At 59.4% G+C, this 18,708-nt stretch overlaps 1 protein-coding gene across 1 annotated transcript in view; it reads right to left on the bottom strand.

Annotated features, from left to right (window-relative positions):
- PAH (phenylalanine hydroxylase) overlaps window positions 1–18,708 on the bottom strand; it is a 40,544-nt gene that overhangs the window by 11,917 nt on the left and 9,919 nt on the right. The window contains exons 4-6 of the mRNA XM_078597207.1: window positions 4,707–4,795; window positions 3,352–3,419; window positions 1,853–2,051 (exon numbers count right to left, since the gene is read on the bottom strand). Of these exons, the coding sequence (XP_078453333.1) occupies window positions 1,853–2,051; window positions 3,352–3,419; window positions 4,707–4,795 (356 nt within the window). The remainder of the gene's footprint in view (window positions 1–1,852; window positions 2,052–3,351; window positions 3,420–4,706; window positions 4,796–18,708) is intronic.

Raw genomic sequence — 18,708 nt, 5'->3', positions numbered from 1 at the left:
GGGAGAGACACGGCGGGGGTCGCTGGTTACAGGATGCTCGGGGAAGGTGAAGGGGTGGCGGGGCGACAGGTCACGGCCAGGGATTCACTCGCAACAGCGGTGGTGCTGGAAAAGGGGAGGTCGGGGGGGGGTCAACTGGGAGGTCACGATGGGTGGTCGCAGAGAAGCGCAAAGTCGTGGAGAAGTCGCGGAGCCTCACGGGGGCAGAGAGGAGAATCGTTCCCGTGCAGGAGATGGTGAGATGGATGGCAGCAGCAGCAACAGCACGTGGCCGTGAGAGATGTTGACGGCGCGCGGGTAGGCCTTCATCCAGCAGTGGATAGACGATGGTTGTCCCGGTGATGGTGATGATGATGAAGAGATGGACACTTATAGAAATGCGGTCGCTGATCTCCATCACAAATTTGTGAGCACCCCCCCCTCACTATACCTCTGATCAATCGCCCTGAATGGTGCCCGATCTCTTCTGATCTCAGAAGCTCAGCATGCTGCAGCCTGTTGAGCCACTGGCTGCTCGATCGACAGTTGTGCTCTCATCTCATCTTATGGTACATACCTATGTTGAAATTATTTTGTCACGTGCGCAGTCAACCGCGCTAATCAGAGCTGCGGGGAAGGACCACACACGATGTGTAGAGCGTCTCACCTTAAGCGGGAACACAATCTGAATGATTGAGATGGCAAGGGCGTGCAATGTCCGAGGAATGCGGGACCGTAACAGAGGGCACACGGGGGTTATAAAGGGCAGGGGAGGCACGTCAAGGAGTGGAGGGGCGATGGCTGGGCAGAAAGAGAGAATGGGCGGTGGGAAGAGGGGAGGTTGCAAGGGAGAAGAACAGACAGAGGTTCAGGAGGGGCTGCTGCATGTTGAGTCTATGGTAGTGTGGAGTCTATGGGCAGTGTTGAGTCTATGGGTAGTGTTGAGTCTATGGGCAGTGTTGAGTCTATGGGCAGTGTTGAGTTTATGGGCAGTGTTGAGTCGATGGGCAGTGTTGAGTCGATGGGCAGTGTTGAGTCGATGGGTAGTGTTGAGTCTATGGTAGTGTTGAGTCTATGGGCAGTGTTGAGTTTATGGGCAGTGTTGAGTCTATGGGCAGTGTTGAGTCTATGGGTAGTGTTGAGTCTATGGGCAGTGTTGAGTCTATGGGCAGTGTTGAGTCTATGGGTAGTGTTGAGTCTATGGGCAGTGTTGAGTCTATGGGCAGTGTTGAGTCTATGGGCAGTGTTGAGTCTATGGGCAGTGTTGAGTCTATGGGCAGTGTTGAGTCTATGGGTAGTGTTGAGTCTATGGGCAGTGTTGAGTCTATGGGCAGTGTTGAGTCTATGGGCAGTGTTGAGTCTATGGGCAGTGTTGAGTCTATGGGCAGTGTTGAGTCTATGGGCAGTGTTGAGTCTATGGGTAGTGTTGAGTCGATGGGCAGTGTTGAGTCGATGGGCAGTGTTGAGTCGATGGGCAGTGTTGAGTCGATGGGCAGTGTTGAGTCTATGGGCAGTGTTGAGTCTATGGGCAGTGTTATTTAATATACAGGCAAAGTTTGCTCCAGTGGAGGGGTGCAAGGAGGGAGAAGGGTCAGAATTGTGATTGGCCATAGGGATAGGGAGGGACAGTCACGGAGAGAGAAGATTGGTAATGAAGAAGGACGAGAGGAGGGGACGCGGAAGGAGTCGAGTGAGGCGAGTCGAGTGAGGCGAGTCGAGTGAGGCGAGTCGAGTGAGGCGAGTCGAGTGAGGCGAGTCGAGTGAGGCGAGGCCATGAAGAGGTTTAAAGGCGAGCGTCAGGCATGTGAAAAGAGAACGGAGTCGGAGGCGGTGGAGGGAGGGTTCGTGTGATTGTGGCCGCCCTGCCGCACGCACCCAGCAGGAATCGGGACACCTCCTCGAGTTGCGGGACGTTGTTCTCGCTGTAGCCGCAGTGCTGCTCCAGCAGGGGGAACACGTGGTTGTGCTCGCGGCACGCGTGCGTCGGGTAGAGCTTCTTGAGCTCGCAGAACACCTTGCCCCACGTGGCCACCTCGGTCTTCGTGTAGGTCACACGTGGAATTTCCTGCCCACTGTGGGGAGTGGGGGGGGGCGTGGGATATGAGAGGGAGAAGGAGAGGGGGGGGGGTGAGACACCAACATCTGCCTACCGAGATGAACGTGCCACGTTTCCACGACCCGCGCTGGGCCCTGGTTGCTGGAGCTGCAGCGCGGCTCGGATCCTGCTCTCTGCTGGTCGTGGGAACTCGGCTCACACCTTGGCTCGTGAATCTCTATGCCCCCCTTGCCCGAGCTGATCTGCTCCAGCCCCCCATCTTAGACAGACCTGCAGGGGTCCCACGAGTGGAGCGGTCGGTGTGCGCCCCGCAAAGGACCCACGGGGTCCGTGGAGCCCGCGAAGCTGCCCACCCCCCTCCCCTTTCCAGACCCCGCTTGTCCCCTGCGTTCGAACCCCTTCTCTCCTCGGGACAAACATGCAATTTGAGCGGAGATTAAGAAGAAGAGTCTTGAGACAAAGGCCGCGTCTCGCCCCCATGCTGCTGCGATGCCGCCTCTCCGTTCACTGCGCCAATTAAACATAATCGCCGCCCTTTGCTGAATGAGCGGGGAAATTGCTGGACCCTACGGGTGGAGGGGGTAGGGGGGGAGAGGAAGGATTGGTGACTCAGACGAGCTTGCACTGCTCCCCCACGCACCCCCCACGGCATGGAGAGGGAGACTGCTCGCCCCTGGTGCGAGGGAACGAAGGGAGTGGAGTTTGCATGGAGGAGTAGGCGACCAGTGTCCGTGTGTGTTGTGTGCACACTGCAGTAAGGTGGCGTGCAAAGTGAGGGTGTGTACACCTCGTACTGCTGCAGGATGTGTGTGTGGTGCAGTACCGTAGCCGGTAGTGCCCTGCGCTACGAACCCAGCAACCCGGGTTCGATTCCCGCTAACGGGCAACACCAGTGACGATTATCTGAACCGGTCCTGGACCTCCCCTAGGTTGACTCAGCCTTAAATTAGTGTCTGGTGCGGTGTGTAAACATCGCCACTGGGGAAACAAAAGCGGTCGGGTATGGTTCTGGCCACCCACCCCCTTGTGTGCCGTGTCGCCTTAATAATTGTTCGAGTCTGTCAAGGCTATAAGGGGGATCTTTGTGTCTGTGCACTAATCAGCTCCCTAATTGAGCTGTGATTGAGGCCGCGTGGCGGCAGCTGCTGCCCGCGTGCGCCGAGGGTGAGACCCGAGTTCGAGTCCTGGGTGGGGTGGTGCGTCCCACTGACTTCTGCCTTCAGCGTCCGGCGCCTGGGGTCAAGTTACAGGTCACGGGGGGAGGGGGGGTACCGACTCACGGGGGAGGTCCCGACTGGCACGTGCGCGCCTCTTACTGGCGGTAGTTGAAGGCGATGTCGGCGAACTCCTTGCGGCGCGCGCGGTAAACGGGGTCCGTGAACCCCTGTGCGCACGGGGAGGAGGGAGGGGGGCATAGAGTGGGGAAAGAGGATGGGGGGTAACCCCTTTAGCGGGGCCCGAGGAGAGGGTCCCCCTCCCAGTGGCATCCACATACCCCCGTCACCCCCCTCTCCCCCCAAGTCCCGCGGCGCGAGGCGCAGCTGCTCAAGAGCGGCGCGCTTCATCGGCTGGGGGCCGCGGGGGCGCCCCCCCCCCCATCTCCCCCCTCTCCCCCCCCCCTTTCATCACGAACACCGCTCCAGTATTGACCCCCCCCCCCCTCAGCCGCACACCTCCCCTCTTACCCCCTTGTCGCCTCTCCCCCGCACGACCAAATCACGGCTCGAGGTTGCGAGTCAATACAATCAGAGCAGCAGCAGCAGCGAGCACCGCGTCGGCAACAGCGACAACAAAATTACTGCGGCGGCAGGAGCGGTGACAGCGGCAATCACGAGCAGAGTGGCAGCGCTGGGCCACTTGGCACGGCCACTTTTTGGGGGAGGGGGGGGGGCGGAGATGTTGGGTTCATCATCATTATCAGCAGCCATGATCGATCCACTGCTGGATGAAGACCTCCCCAAGCTGTCGCCCTCTCTCTGAGATGTCACCGTCCGCGCTACGGGCGTCTGATGCGTTCTGTGTGCATAGGGTCGCGTCTCGACACTCAACACGCACCCACGGTGGTCACTACACTGACCACACCATGACCAGCGTGGTGAAGTATGGTCAAGCAAACCCCATTAGGACCGATGTGGTATTGAGAAGCCTTCCTCTAGCAGTGTATGGACAGACGTCTGTAAGCGTCTAAGACAGCGAGCACAATGCACGCGGTGCGGGTTGTTGTTGTTGTTGTCGGGTGCGTGCGTGCTGGGTGTGTGTTGGTGTTTGTTTGTATTGATGTGTGTGTGTTCAAGTTTGTTGATGTGTGTTTATGTGTGGGGAGCGGTGGCGCAGTGGTTAGCGCGGTGGCGCAGTGGTTAGCGCACTGCACTACGAACCCCGCGATCGAGTTCGATTCCCGCTCGAGGCTAACATCAGTGACGATTATCTAAACCGGTCCTTGGCTTCCCCTAGATGTACTCAGCCTCAAATGAGTACCTGGTGCGATGCGTAAACATCGCCACTGGGGCGACAAAGGCGGCCGGGCGTGGTGTTGATCACCCACCCGCTCGTGTGCAGTGCCGGCCTTCATTTGTGCTCCTCGCTAACGGCACTTGCCCCAAAGTGTGGGAAGGCTATGCGGGGAGTCTTTGTATTTGTATCGGTGTGTGCATGTATCAGTGCGACTCACGGGGTGGTCTGAATCCAGCTCGGCCCCGTAGCTCAAGATCTGGTTGGCGAATCGATCCAGGTCCCCAATGGTTCGCGGGAACCATGGGACTGAGGGGTAGGGTGAGGAGGGGGGAGGGTCAATGGAGTCCCATCATCACCACACGACGATCCATCATCGCATCACACAACGGAAGACCCATCACCACACGCGGAACCATCGCATCGCCATCACGAGAAGAGATGTTTCATCGGGGGAGTTAGGAGCCAGAATTCGGAGAAGTCGGTCAATGTGTGCCGGTGTCATGGTCTACGTTTTAAAAATAAAAATTATCGCAAATGGCGCAATTGCGATCACACGTCGCAACATGGCTCCACTCGGGCAACACAACTGACGGGACTCACTGGGCGAGGCGTGGGACCCCATGTCAACGACTCACCACCCACGCTGGTTCAGAGCGGGTTGGTGGAGGGGGATACGAACGCAGGCGGGTATCCGGGTTGGTAGCGCAGTGCGCTAGCTCGACATGGGCTTTGTTCAGTAGTGCGTGTCCTTGTGTGTGTGCGCGTGTCAGTGTGTATGTGTGCGTGTGGTGTTCCTGGTTCTGGTAGACTGAGTCTCCCCTAGGTAGACTCAGCCTCAAATGAGTACCTGGTGCCATGTGTAAACATTACCACTGGGCTATAGTGAGTGTTGTGCTAATGTATGTGTAGTGGTTCACACGAGGGAGGCACAGACTTCGTTGGAGGCAACACGTTTATTGAACACTAAACCCTCACCACGAGGGTTATGCCTGCCCCCGCACCAGTTGCCCTCGGGAGGTGTCTCCTTCAGGGTGGCTATGTCTAGCTCACAGGGGGTGGCTATGTCTAGCTCACAGGGGGTGGCTATGTCTAGCTCACATGGGGTGGCTATGTCTAGTACACACAGGGGGTGGCTATGTCTAGCTCACAGGGGGTGGCTATGTCTAGCACACAGGGGGTAGCTATGTCTAGTTCACACAGGGGGTGGCTATGTCTAGCACACAGGGGTGGCTATGTCTAGCTCACAGGGGGTGGCTATGTCTAGCTCACAGGGGGTGGCTATGTCTAGCACACAGGGGGTGTCAGGACTTCTCCGGGTGACGGCTTCTGGCTTGGGTCTTGCAGCAGCTGCTGGACCCGTCCGGGGTTCCCGCTTTTAGCCCCAGACCCGTGGGGCTCCTCCGCCCCACGGGTCCTGGTCCCGTGGTCCCCCCAGCCCCCTCTCTGGGGGCCCCGGGCTGGTGCCTCCGGTCACCAGGCCCTCCGGGTTCATCCGGAGTGCCATGGCCCCCTGTCACCCCTGTGCCGCCCCAGGCGCTCTCGCCCCCTCGCCCTCGTGTGTGGTGTGCGCTGTGTGTGGTGTGCGCTGTGTGTGGTGTGCGCTGTGTGTGGTGTGCGCTGTGTGTGTGGAGTGTGCTGTGTGTGTGGAGTGCGCTGTGTGTGTGGAGTGTGCTGTGTGTGTGGAGTGCGCTGTGTGTGTGGTGTGCGCTGTGTGTGGTGTGCGCTGTGTGTGTGGAGTGCGCTGTGTGTGTGTGGTGTGCTGTGTGTGTGGAGTGTGCTGTGTGTGTGGTGTGCGCTGTGTGTGGTGTGCGCTGTGTGTGTGGAGTGCGCTGTGTGTGTGTGGTGTGCTGTGTGTGTGGAGTGCGCTGTGTGTGTGGTGTGCGCTGTGTGTGTGGAGTGTGCTGTGTGTGTGGAGTGCGCTGTGTGTGTGGTGTGCGCTGTGTGTGTGGTGTGCGCTGTGTGTGTGGTGTGCGCTGTGTGTGTGGTGTGCGCTGTGTGTGTGGTGTGCGCTGTGTGTGTGGTGTGCTGTGTGTGTGGAGTGCGCTGTGTGTGTGGTGTGCGCTGTGTGTGTGGTGTGCGCTGTGTGTGTGGTGTGCGCTGTGTGTGTGGTGTGCGCTGTGTGTGTGGTGTGCGCTGTGTGTGTGGTGTGTGCTGTGTGTGTGGTGTGCGCTGTGTGTGTGGTGTGCGCTGTGTGTGTGGTGTGCGCTGTGTGTGTGGTGTGCGCTGTGTGTGTGGTGTGCGCTGTGTGTGTGGTGTGCGCTGTGTGTGTGGTGTGCGCTGTGTGTGTGGAGTGTGCTGTGTGTGTGGAGTGCGCTGTGTGTGTGGTGTGCGCTGTGTGTGTGTGGAGTGTGCTGTGTGTGTGGAGTGCGCTGTGTGTGTGGTGTGCGCTGTGTGTGTGGTGTGCGCTGTGTGTGTGGTGTGCGCTGTGTGTGTGGTGTGCGCTGTGTGTGTGGTGTGCGCTGTGTGTGTGTGGTGTGCTGTGTGTGTGGAGTGCGCTGTGTGTGTGGTGTGCGCTGTGTGTGTGGTGTGCGCTGTGTGTGGTGTGCGCTGTGTGTGTGGAGTGTGCTGTGTGTGTGGAGTGCGCTGTGTGTGTGGTGTGCGCTGTGTGTGTGGTGTGCGCTGTGTGTGTGGTGTGCGCTGTGTGTGTGGTGTGCGCTGTGTGTGTGGTGTGCGCTGTGTGTGTGTGGTGTGCTGTGTGTGTGGAGTGCGCTGTGTGTGTGGTGTGCGCTGTGTGTGTGGTGTGCGCTGTGTGTGGTGTGCGCTGTGTGTGTGGAGTGTGCTGTGTGTGTGGAGTGCGCTGTGTGTGTGGTGTGCGCTGTGTGTGTGGTGTGCGCTGTGTGTGTGGTGTGCGCTGTGTGTGTGGTGTGCGCTGTGTGTGTGGTGTGCGCTGTGTGTGTGTGGTGTGCTGTGTGTGTGGAGTGCGCTGTGTGTGTGGTGTGCGCTGTGTGTGTGGTGTGCGCTGTGTGTGGGAGTGCGCTGTGTGTGTGGTGTGCGCTGTGTGTGTGGTGTGCGCTGTGTGTGTGGTGTGCGCTGTGTGTGTGGTGTGCGCTGTGTGTGGTGTGCGCTGTGTGTGTGGAGTGTGCTGTGTGTGTGGAGTGCGCTGTGTGTGTGGTGTGCGCTGTGTGTGTGGTGTGCGCTGTGTGTGTGGTGTGCGCTGTGTGTGTGGTGTGCGCTGTGTGTGTGGTGTGCGCTGTGTGTGTGTGGTGTGCTGTGTGTGTGGAGTGCGCTGTGTGTGTGGTGTGCGCTGTGTGTGTGGTGTGCGCTGTGTGTGGTGTGCGCTGTGTGTGTGGAGTGTGCTGTGTGTGTGGTGTGCGCTGTGTGTGTGGTGTGCGCTGTGTGTGTGGTGTGCGCTGTGTGTGGTGTGCGCTGTGTGTGTGGAGTGTGCTGTGTGTGTGTGGTGTGCTGTGTGTGTGGTGTGCGCTGTGTGTGGTGTGCGCTGTGTGTGTGGTGTGCGCTGTGTGTGTGGAGTGCGCTGTGTGTGTGGTGTGCGCTGTGTGTGGTGTGCGCTGTGTGTGTGTGGTGTGCTGTGTGTGTGGTGTGCGCTGTGTGTGGTGTGCGCTGTGTGTGTGGTGTGCGCTGTGTGTGTGGAGTGCGCTGTGTGTGTGGTGTGCGCTGTGTGTGTGGTGTGCTGTGTGTGTGGAGTGCGCTGTGTGTGTGGTGTGCGCTGTGTGTGTGGAGTGTGCTGTGTGTGTGGTGTGCGCTGTGTGTGGTGGTGCGCTGTGTGTGTGTGGTGTGCTGTGTGTGTGGTGTGCGCTGTGTGTGGTGTGCGCTGTGTGTGTGGTGTGCGCTGTGTGTGTGGTGTGCGCTGTGTGTGGTGTGCGCTGTGTGTGTGGAGTGTGCTGTGTGTGTGGAGTGCGCTGTGTGTGTGGTGTGCGCTGTGTGTGGTGTGCGCTGTGTGTGTGGTGTGCGCTGTGTGTGTGGTGTGCGCTGTGTGTGTGGTGTGCGCTGTGTGTGTGTGGTGTGCTGTGTGTGTGGAGTGCGCTGTGTGTGTGGTGTGCGCTGTGTGTGTGGTGTGCGCTGTGTGTGGTGTGCGCTGTGTGTGTGGAGTGTGCTGTGTGTGTGGTGTGCGCTGTGTGTGTGGTGTGCTGTGTGTGTGTGTGCGCTGTGTGTGGTGTGCGCTGTGTGTGTGGAGTGTGCTGTGTGTGTGGTGTGCGCTGTGTGTGGTGTGCGCTGTGTGTGTGTGGTGTGCTGTGTGTGTGGTGTGCGCTGTGTGTGGTGTGCGCTGTGTGTGTGGTGTGCCTGTGTGTGTGGAGTGCGCTGTGTGTGTGGTGTGCGCTGTGTGTGGTGTGCGCTGTGTGTGTGGAGTGCGCTGTGTGTGTGGTGTGCTGTGTGTGTGGAGTGCGCTGTGTGTGTGGTGTGCGCTGTGTGTGTGGTGTGCGCTGTGTGTGTGGTGTGCGCTGTGTGTGTGGTGTGCGCTGTGTGTGGTGTGCGCTGTGTGTGTGGTGTGCGCTGTGTGTGTGGAGTGGCTGTGTGTGTGGTGTGCGCTGTGTGTGTGGTGTGCGCTGTGTGTGTGGAGTGTGCTGTGTGTGTGGAGTGCGCTGTGTGTGTGGTGTGCGCTGTGTGTGTGGTGTGCGCTGTGTGTGTGGAGTGTGCTGTGTGTGTGGAGTGCGCTGTGTGTGTGGTGTGCGCTGTGTGTGTGGAGTGTGCTGTGTGTGTGGTGTGCGCTGTGTGTGTGGAGTGTGCTGTGTGTGTGGAGTGCGCTGTGTGTGTGGTGTGCGCTGTGTGTGTGGAGTGTGCTGTGTGTGTGGTGTGCGCTGTGTGTGTGGAGTGTGCTGTGTGTGTGGTGTGCGCTGTGTGTGTGGTGTGCGCTGTGTGTGTGGTGTGCGCTGTGTGTGTGGTGTGCGCTGTGTGTGTGTGTGCGCTGTGTGTGTGGAGTGTGCTGTGTGTGTGGAGTGCGCTGTGTGTGTGGTGTGCGCTGTGTGTGTGGAGTGCGCTGTGTGTGTGGTGTGCGCTGTGTGTGTGGAGTGCGCTGTGTGTGTGGAGTGTGCTGTGTGTGGAGTGCGCTGTGTGTGTGGTGTGCGCTGTGTGTGTGGAGTGCGCTGTGTGTGTGGTGTGCGCTGTGTGTGTGGAGTGTGCTGTGTGTGGTGTGCGCTGTGTGTGGTGTGCGCTGTGTGTGGTGTGTGCGCTGTGTGTGGAGTGCGCTGTGTGTGGTGTGCGCTGTGTGTGGTGTGTGCTGTGTGTGTGGAGTGCGCTGTGTGTGTGGTGTGCGCTGTGTGTGGTGTGCGCTGTGTGTGGTGTGTGCTGTGTGTGTGGTGTGCGCTGTGTGTGGTGTGCGCTGTGTGTGGTGTGTGCGCTGTGTGTGGAGTGCGCTGTGTGTGGTGTGCGCTGTGTGTGATGTGCGCTGTGTGTGGTGTGCGCTGTGTGTGGTGTGTGCTGTGTGGTGTGTGTGCTGTGTGTGTGGTGTGCGCTGTGTGTGGTGTGTGCTGTGTGTGGTGTGTGCTGTGTGTGGTGTGTGCGCTGTGTGTGGAGTGCGCTGTGTGTGGTGTGTGCTGTGTGTGGTGTGTGCTGTGTGTGGTGTGTGCGCTGTGTGTGGTGTGCGCTGTGTGTGGAGTGCGCTGTGTGTGGTGTGTGCTGTGTGTGGAGTGCGCTGTGTGTGGTGTGTGCGCTGTGTGTGGTGTGCGCTGTGTGTGGTGTGTGCTGTGTGTGGTGTGCGCTGTGTGTGGTGTGCGCTGTGTGTGGTGTGTGCTGTGTGTGGTGTGTGCTGTGTGTGTGGAGTGCGCTGTGTGTGGTGTGCGCTGTGTGTGGTGTGTGCTGTGTGTGGTGTGTGCTGTGTGTGGGGTGTGCGCTGTGTGTGGTGTGCGCTGTGTGTGGTGGATGCGCTGTGTGTGGCGCTGTGTGGTGTGCTGTGTGTGGTGTGCGCTGTGTGTGGTGTGCGCTGTGTGTGGTGTGTGCTGTGTGTGGTGTGTGCTGTGTGTGTGGAGTGCGCTGTGTGTGTGGGTGTGCGCTGTGTGTGTGGGTGTGCGCTGTGTGGGTGTGTGCTGTGTGTGGAGTGCGCTGTGTGTGTGGTGTGCGGTGTTGTGGTGTGTGCGCTGTGTGTGGTGTGCGCTGTGTGTGGTGTGCGCTGTGTGTGTGTGTGTGCTGTGTGTGGTGTGTGCTGTGTGTGTGGAGTGCGCTGTGTGTGTGGTGTGCGCTGTGTGTGGTGTGCGCTGTGTGTGGTGTGTGCTGTGTGTGGTGTGTGCTGTGTGTGTGGAGTGCGCTGTGTGTGTGGTGTGCGCTGTGTGTGGTGTGCTGTGTGTGTGGAGTGCGCTGTGTGTGTGGAGTGCGCTGTGTGTGGTGTGCGCTGTGTGTGGTGTGCGCTGTGTGTGGTGTGTGCGCTGTGTGTGTGGAGTGCGCTGTGTGTGTGGTGTGTGCTGTGTGTGTGGTGTGTGCTGTGTGTGTGGAGTGCGCTGTGTGTGTGGTGTGTGCTGTGTGTGTGGAGTGCGCTGTGTGTGTGGTGTGTGCTGTGTGTGTGGTGTGTGCTGTGTGTGGTGTGCGCTGTGTGTGTGATGTGCGCTGTGTGTGTGGAGTGCGCTGTGTGTGTGGAGTGCGCTGTGTGTGTGGTGTGTGCTGTGTGTGTGATGTGCGCTGTGTGTGTGGAGTGCGCTGTGTGTGTGGTGTGCGCTGTGTGTGTGGTGTGCGCTGTGTGTGTGGAGTGCGCTGTGTGTGTGGTGTGTGCTGTGTGTGTGATGTGCGCTGTGTGTGTGGAGTGCGCTGTGTGTGTGGTGTGTGCTGTGTGTGTGGAGTGTGCTGTGTGTGGTGTGCGCTGTGTGTGTGATGTGCGCTGTGTGTGTGGAGTGCGCTGTGTGTGTGGTGTGCGCTGTGTGTGTGGTGTGTGCTGTGTGTGTGGAGTGCGCTGTGTGTGGTGTGCGCTGTGTGTGTGGTGTGTGCTGTGTGTGTGGTGTGTGCTGTGTGTGTGGTGTGTGCTGTGTGTGGTGTGTGCTGTGTGTGGTGTGCGCTGTGTGTGTGGTGTGTGCTGTGTGTGTGGTGTGTGCTGTGTGTGGTGTGTGCTGTGTGTGGTGTGCGCTGTGTGTGTGGTGTGTGCTGTGTGTGTGGTGTGTGCTGTGTGTGTGGTGTGTGCTGTGTGTGGTGTGCGCTGTGTGTGTGGTGTGCGCTGTGTGTGTGGTGTGTGTGCTGTGTGTGGAGTGCGCTGTGTGTGGAGTGCGCTGTGTGTGTGGTGTGCGCTGTGTGTGTGGAGTGCGCTGTGTGTGTGGAGTGCGCTGTGTGTGTGGTGTGCGCTGTGTGTGTGGAGTGCGCTGTGTGTGGTGTGTGCTGTGTGTGGTGTGCGCTGTGTGTGTGGTGTGTGCTGTGTGTGTGGTGTGTGCTGTGTGTGTGGTGTGTGCTGTGTGTGTGGAGTGCGCTGTGTGTGTGGAGTGCGCTGTGTGTGTGGTGTGCGCTGTGTGTGTGGAGTGCGCTGTGTGTGTGGTGTGCGCTGTGTGTGGTGTGCGCTGTGTGTGTGGAGTGCGCTGTGTGTGTGGAGTGCGCTGTGTGTGTGGAGTGCGCTGTGTGTGTGGTGTGCGCTGTGTGTGTGGAGTGCGCTGTGTGTGTGGTGTGCGCTGTGTGTGTGGAGTGCGCTGTGTGTGTGGTGTGCGCTGTGTGTGGTGTGCGCTGTGTGTGTGGAGTGTGCTGTGTGTGGAGTGCGCTGTGTGTGGTGTGTGCTGTGTGTGTGGTGTGCGCTGTGTGTGTGGAGTGTGCTGTGTGTGTGGAGTGCGCTGTGTGTGGTGTGTGCTGTGTGTGGTGTGCGCTGTGTGTGGAGTGCGCTCTGTGTGTGGTGTGCGCTGTGTGTGGTGTGTGCTGTGTGTGTGGTGTGCGCTGTGTGTGTGGTGTGCGCTGTGTGTGGTGTGTGCTGTGTGTGTGGTGTGCGCTGTGTGTGTGGTGTGCGCTGTGTGTGGTGTGTGCTGTGTGTGTGGTGTGCGCTGTGTGTGTGGTGTGCGCTGTGTGTGGTGTGTGCTGTGTGTGGTGTGCGCTGTGTGTGTGTGCGCTGTGTGAGTGGAGTGCGCTGTGTGTGTGGTGTGTGCTGTGTGTGTGGTGTGCGCTGTGTGTGTGTGCGCTGTGTGTGTGGTGTGTGCTGTGTGTGTGGTGTGTGCTGTGTGTGTGGTGTGCGCTGTGTGTGGTGTGCGCTGTGTGTGGTGTGCGCTGTGTGTGTGGTGTGCGCTGTGTGTGTGGAGTGCGCTGTGTGTGGTGTGTGCTGTGTGTGGTGTGCGCTGTGTGTGTGGAGTGCGCTGTGTGTGTGGAGTGCGCTGTGTGTGGTGTGTGCTGTGTGTGGAGTGCGCTGTGTGTGGTGTGTGCTGTGTGTGGTGTGCGCTGTGTGTGTGGAGTGCGCTGTGTGTGGTGTGTGCTGGTGTGTGTGGTGTGCGCTGTGTGTGGTGTGTGCTGTGTGTGGTGTGCGCTGTGTGTGTGGTGTGCGCTGTGTGTGGTGTGTGCTGTGTGTGGAGTGCGCTGTGTGTGGTGTGCGCTGTGTGTGGAGTGCGCTGTGTGTGGAGTGCGCTGTGTGTGTGGTGTGTGCTGTGTGTGGAGTGCGCTGTGTGTGGTGTGCGCTGTGTGTGGTGTGTGCTGTGTGTGGAGTGCGCTGTGTGTGTGGTGTGTGCTGTGTGTGGTGTGCGCTGTGTGTGGTGTGCGCTGTGTGTGGTGTGTGCTGTGTGTGGAGTGCGCTGTGTGTGTGGTGTGTGCTGTGTGTGGAGTGCGCTGTGTGTGTGGTGTGTGCTGTGTGTGTGGTGTGTGCTGTGTGTGTGGAGTGCGCTGTGTGTGTGGAGTGCGCTGTGTGTGTGGTGTGTGCTGTGTGTGGAGTGCGCTGTGTGTGTGGTGTGTGCTGTGTGTGTGGTGTGTGCTGTGTGTGTGGAGTGCGCTGTGTGTGTGGTGTGTGCTGTGTGTGTGGTGTGCGCTGTGTGTGGTGTGTGCTGTGTGTGTGGTGTGCGCTGTGTGTGTGCGCTGTGTGTGTGGAGTGCGCTGTGTGTGTGGAGTGCGCTGTGTGTGGTGTGCGCTGTGTGTGGTGTGCGCTGTGTGTGTGGTGTGTGCTGTGTGTGGTGTGCGCTGTGTGTGGTGTGTGCTGTGTGTGTGGTGTGTGCTGTGTGTGTGGAGTGCGCTGTGTGTGGTGTGCGCTGTGTGTGGTGTGTGCTGTGTGTGTGGTGTGTGCTGTGTGTGTGGTGTGTGCTGTGTGTGGTGTGCGCTGTGTGTGGTGTGTGCTGTGTGTGTGGTGTGTGCTGTGTGTGGTGTGCGCTGTGTGTGGTGTGTGCTGTGTGTGTGGTGTGCGCTGTGTGTGTGGAGTGCGCTGTGTGTGGTGTGCGCTGTGTGTGGTGTGCGCTGTGTGTGTGGTGTGTGCTGTGTGTGGTGTGTGCTGTGTGTGGTGTGTGCTGTGTGTGTGGAGTGCGCTGTGTGTGTGGTGTGCGCTGTGTGTGGTGTGTGCTGTGTGTGGTGTGCGCTGTGTGTGTGGTGTGCGCTGTGTGTGTGGTGTGCGCTGTGTGTGTGTAGTGCGCTGTGTGTGTGATGTGCGCTGTGTGTGTGGTGTGCGCTGTGTGTGTGGTGTGTGCTGTGTGTGTGGAGTGCGCTGTGTGTGTGGTGTGCGCTGTGTGTGTGGTGTGCGCTGTGTGTGTGTAGTGCGCTGTGTGTGTGATGTGCGCTGTGTGTGTGGTGTGCGCTGTGTGTGTGGTGTGTGCTGTGTGTGTGGTGTGCGCTGTGTGTGGAGTGCGCTGTGTGTGATGTGCGCTGTGAGTGGTGTGCGCTGTGTGTGTGGTGTGTGCTGTGTGTGTGGTGTGCGCTGTGTGTGGAGTGCGCTGTGTGTGATGTGTGCTGTGTGTGGTGTGTGCTGTGTGTGTGGAGTGCGCTGTGTGTGTGGTGTGCGCTGTGTGTGTGGTGTGCGCTGTGTGTGTGTAGTGCGCTGTGTGTGTGATGTGCGCTGTGTGTGTGATGTGCGCTGTGTGTGTGATGTGCGCTGTGAGTGGTGTGTGCTGTGTGTGGTGTGTGCTGTGTGTGGTGTGCGCTGTGTGTGGTGTGTGCTGTGTGTGTGGTGTGTGCTGTGTGTGGTGTGTGCTGTGTGTGGTGTGTGTGCTGTGTGTGTGGAGTGCGCTGTGTGTGTGGTGTGCGCTGTGTGTGTGGAGTGCGCTGTGTGTGTGGTGTGCGCTGTGTGTGTGGAGTGCGCTGTGTGTGTGGTGTGCGCTGTGTGTGTGGAGTGCGCTGTGTGTGTGGTGTGCGCTGTGTGTGTGGAGTGCGCTGTGTGTGTGGTGTGCGCTGTGTGTGTGGTGTGCGCTGTGAGTGTGGAGTGCGCTGTGTGTGTGGTGTGCGCTGTGTGTGTGGTGTGCGCTGTGAGTGGTGTGTGCTGTGTGTGTGGTGTGCGCTGTGAGTGTGAGTGCGCTGTGTGTGTGGTGTGTGCTGTGTGTGTGGAGTGCGCTGTGTGTGTGGTGTGCGCTGTGAGTGGTGTGTGCTGTGTGTGTGGTGTGCGCTGTGAGTGTGGAGTGCGCTGTGTGTGTGGTGTGCGCTGTGTGTGTGGTGTGCGCTGTGTGTGTGGTGTTCGCTGTGTGTGTGGTGTGCGCTGTGAGTGTGGTGTGTGCTGTGTGTGGTGTGCGCTGTGTGTGTGGTGTGCGCTGTGTGTGTGGTGGGCGCTGTGTGTGTGGAGTGCGCTGTGTGTGTGGTGTGGCGCTGTGTGTGTGGAGTGCGCTGTGTGTGTGGTGTGCGCTGTGTGTGTGGAGTGCGCTGTGTGTGTGGAGTGCGCTGTGTGTGTGATGTGCGCTGTGTGTGTGGAGTGCGCTGTGTGTGTGGAGTGCGCTGTGTGTGTGGTGTGCGCTGTGTGTGTGGTGTGTGCTGTGTGTGGTGTGCGCTGTGTGTGTGGTGTGTGCTGTGTGTGGTGTGCGCTGTGTGTGGTGTGTGCGCTGTGTGTGGTGTGTGCTGTGTGTGTGAAGTGCGCTGTGTGTGGTGTGCGCTGTGTGTGTGGTGTGTGCGCTGTGTGTGGTGTGCGCTGTGTGTGTGGTGTGCGCTGTGTTGGTGTGTGCGCTGTGTGTGGTGTGCGCTGTGTGTGGTGTGTGTGCTGTGTGTGGTGTGTGCGCTGTGTGTGGTGTGTGCGCTGTGTGTGGTGTGTGCGCTGTGTGTGGTGTGCGCTGTGTGTGGTGTGTGTGCTGTGTGTGGTGTGTGCGCTGTGTGTGGTGTGCGCTGTGTGTGGTGTGTGTGCTGTGTGTGGTGTGTGCGCTGTGTGTGTGGTGTGTGCGCTGTGTGTGGTGTGTGCGCTGTGTGTGGTGTGCGCTGTGTGTGGTGTGTGTGCTGTGTGTGGTGTGTGCGCTGTGTGTGGTGTGTGTGCTGTGTGTGAAGTGCGCTGTGTGTGGTGTGCGCTGTGTGTGTGGTGTGCGCTGTGTGTGTGTGCGCTGTGGTGGTGTGGGTGTGGTGTGTGCGCTGTGTGTGGTGTGCGCTGTGTGTGGTGTGTGTGCTGTGTGTGGTGTGTGCGCTGTGTGTGGTGTGTGTGCTGTGTGTGAAGTGCGCTGTGTGTGGTGTGCGCTGTGTGTGTGAAGTGCGCTGTGTGTGTGGTGTGCGCTGTGTGTGGTGTGTGCGCTGTGTGTGGTGTGTGTGCTGTGTGTGGTGTGCGCTGTGTGTGGTGTGCGCTGTGTGTGTGGAGTGCGCTGTGTGTGTGGTGTGTGCGCTGTGTGTGGTGTGCGCTGTGTGTGTGAAGTGCGCTGTGTGTGGTGTGTGCGCTGTGTGTGGTGTGTGTGCTGTGTGTGGTGTGCGCTGTGTGTGTGAAGTGCGCTGTGTGTGGTGTGTGCGCTGTGTGTGTGGTGTGCGCTGTGTGTGGTGTGTGCGCTGTGTGTGGTGTGTGTGCTGTGTGTGGTGTGCGCTGTGTGTGTGAAGTGCGCTGTGTGTGTGGTGTGCGCTGTGTGTGGTGTGCGCTGTGTGTGTGGTGTGCGCTGTGTGTGTGGTGTGCGCTGTGTGTGGTGTGCGCTGTGTGTGAAGTGCGCTGTGTGTGTGGTGTGCGCTGTGTGTGTGGTGTGCGCTGTGTGTGGTGTGCGCTGTGTGTGGAGTGCGCTGTGTGTGTGGTGTGTGCGCTGTGTGTGTGGAGTGCGCTGTGTGTGTGGTGTGCGCTGTGTGTGTGGAGTGCGCTGTGTGTGTGGTGTGCGCTGTGTGTGTGGTGTGTGCTGTGTGTGTGGAGTGCGCTGTGTGTGTGGTGTGCGCTGTGTGTGTGGAGTGCGCTGTGTGTGTGGAGTGCGCTGTGTGTGTGGAGTGCGCTGTGTGTGTGGTGTGCGCTGTGTGTGTGGTGTGCGCTGTGTGTGTGGAGTGCGCTGTGTGTGTGGTGTGTGCTGTGTGTGTGGAGTGCGCTGTGTGTGTGGTGTGCGCTGTGTGTGTGGTGTGCGCTGTGTGTGTGGTGTGCGCTGTGTGTGTGGTGTGTGCTGTGTGTGTGGTGTGTGCTGTGTGTGTGGAGTGCGCTGTGTGTGTGGTGTGTGCTGTGTGTGTGGAGTGCGCTGTGTGTGTGGAGTGCGCTGTGTGTGTGGTGTGTGCTGTGTGTGTGGAGTGCGCTGTGTGTGTGGTGTGCGCTGTGTGTGTGGAGTGCGCTGTGTGTGTGGAGTGCGCTGTGTGTGTGGTGTGCGCTGTGTGTGTGGTGTGCGCTGTGTGTGTGGAGTGCGCTGTGTGTGTGGTGTGCGCTGTGTGTGTGGAGTGCGCTGTGTGTGTGGTGTGCGCTGTGTGTGTGGAGTGCGCTGTGTGTGTGGAGTGCGCTGTGTGTGTGGAGTGCGCTGTGTGTGTGGTGTGCGCTGTGTGTGTGGTGTGCGCTGTGTGTGTGGAGTGCGCTGTGTGTGTGGTGTGTGCTGTGTGTGTGGTGTGCGCTGTGTGTGTGGAGTGCGCTGTGTGTGTGGTGTGCGCTGTGTGTGTGGAGTGCGCTGTGTGTGTGGAGTGCGCTGTGTGTGTGGAGTGCGCTGTGTGTGTGGAGTGCGCTGTGTGTGTGGTGTGCGCTGTGTGTGTGGAGTGCGCTGTGTGTGTGGAGTGCGCTGTGTGTGTGGAGTGCGCTGTGTGTGTGGTGTGCGCTGTGTGTGTGGAGTGCGCTGTGTGTGTGGAGTGCGCTGTGTGTGTGGAGTGCGCTGTGTGTGGTGTGCGCTGTGTGTGGAGTGCGCTGTGTGTGGAGTGCGCTGTGTGTGTGGTGTGTGCTGTGTGTGTGGAGTGTGCTGTGTGTGTGGTGTGCGCTGTGTGTGTGGAGTGCGCTGTGTGTGTGGAGTGCGCTGTGTGTGTGGAGTGCGCTGTGTGTGTGGAGTGCGCTGTGTGTGTGGTGTGCGCTGTGTGTGTGGAGTGCGCTGTGTGTGTGGAGTGCGCTGTGTGTGTGGAGTGCGCTGTGTGTGTGGTGTGCGCTGTGTGTGTGGAGTGCGCTGTGTGTGGAGTGCGCTGTGTGTGGTGTGTGCGCTGTGTGTGGTGTGCGCTGTGTGTGGAGTGCGCTGTGTGTGGTGTGTGCGCTGTGTGTGGAGTGCGCTGTGTGTGGAGTGCGCTGTGTGTGTGGAGTGCGCTGTGTGTGGTGTGTGCGCTGTGTGTGGTGTGCGCTGTGTGTGTGGTGTGCGCTGTGTGTGTGGAGTGCGCTGTGTGTGGAGTGCGCTGTGTGTGTGGTGTGCGCTGTGTGTGGTGTGTGCGCTGTGTGTGGTGTGTGCGCTGTGTGTGGTGTGCGCTGTGTGTGTGGTGTGCGCTGTGTGTGTGGAGTGCGCTGTGTGTGTGGTGTGCGCTGTGTGTGTGGTGTGCGCTGTGTGTGTGTAGTCGAGGAGGGGGCTGGTGATATTGTGCCCAAGAGCGATGGCATTTGTGCTGCCACCAGCGTTCGCGATCGCAGGTCCCTGCTCCCCCCCAACCCCAAGTCGCCCCCGCCTGCCTCCCCTCCCTCTGGTCTCGTGCCTCCCGCCCTCTCTCCCCCACTCGAGCCGCCCGACATGTTTGACAGCGTGGATTGGGAGACGCAAATTCGCTTCCAGCAAACAAATTCAGATAAAAGACAAAGATCTCCCATTTAGCTTTCACCAGGCTGTTGGGCAAGTGCTGTTAGCGAGCACCTATTAAGACCAACACAGAACACGAGGGGGTAGTGAGGCCAAAACCACGCCCGGCCATCTTTGTCTCTCCCGGTGTTGATGTGTCCACACCCCGCCAGGTACTCATACGAGGCTGAGTTGACCTCGGGAAAGCCCGGGACCTGTTCAGATATTCGTCACTGGTGTTGGCTGTGAGCGGGAGTCAAACTCGTAGCGCAGTGCGTTACCCAATGCACTACAGTTGTTACACGCACACACGGACACATCAAG

Source organism: Lampetra planeri, chromosome 8 (assembly GCF_965212315.1).
Source record: "Lampetra planeri chromosome 8, kcLamPlan1.2.h2, whole genome shotgun sequence".
Classification (NCBI taxonomy): Eukaryota; Metazoa; Chordata; class Hyperoartia; order Petromyzontiformes; family Petromyzontidae; genus Lampetra; species Lampetra planeri.
Note: the sequence above shows the minus strand (reverse complement) of the source record. Positions and strands in the feature narration are given on the sequence as shown.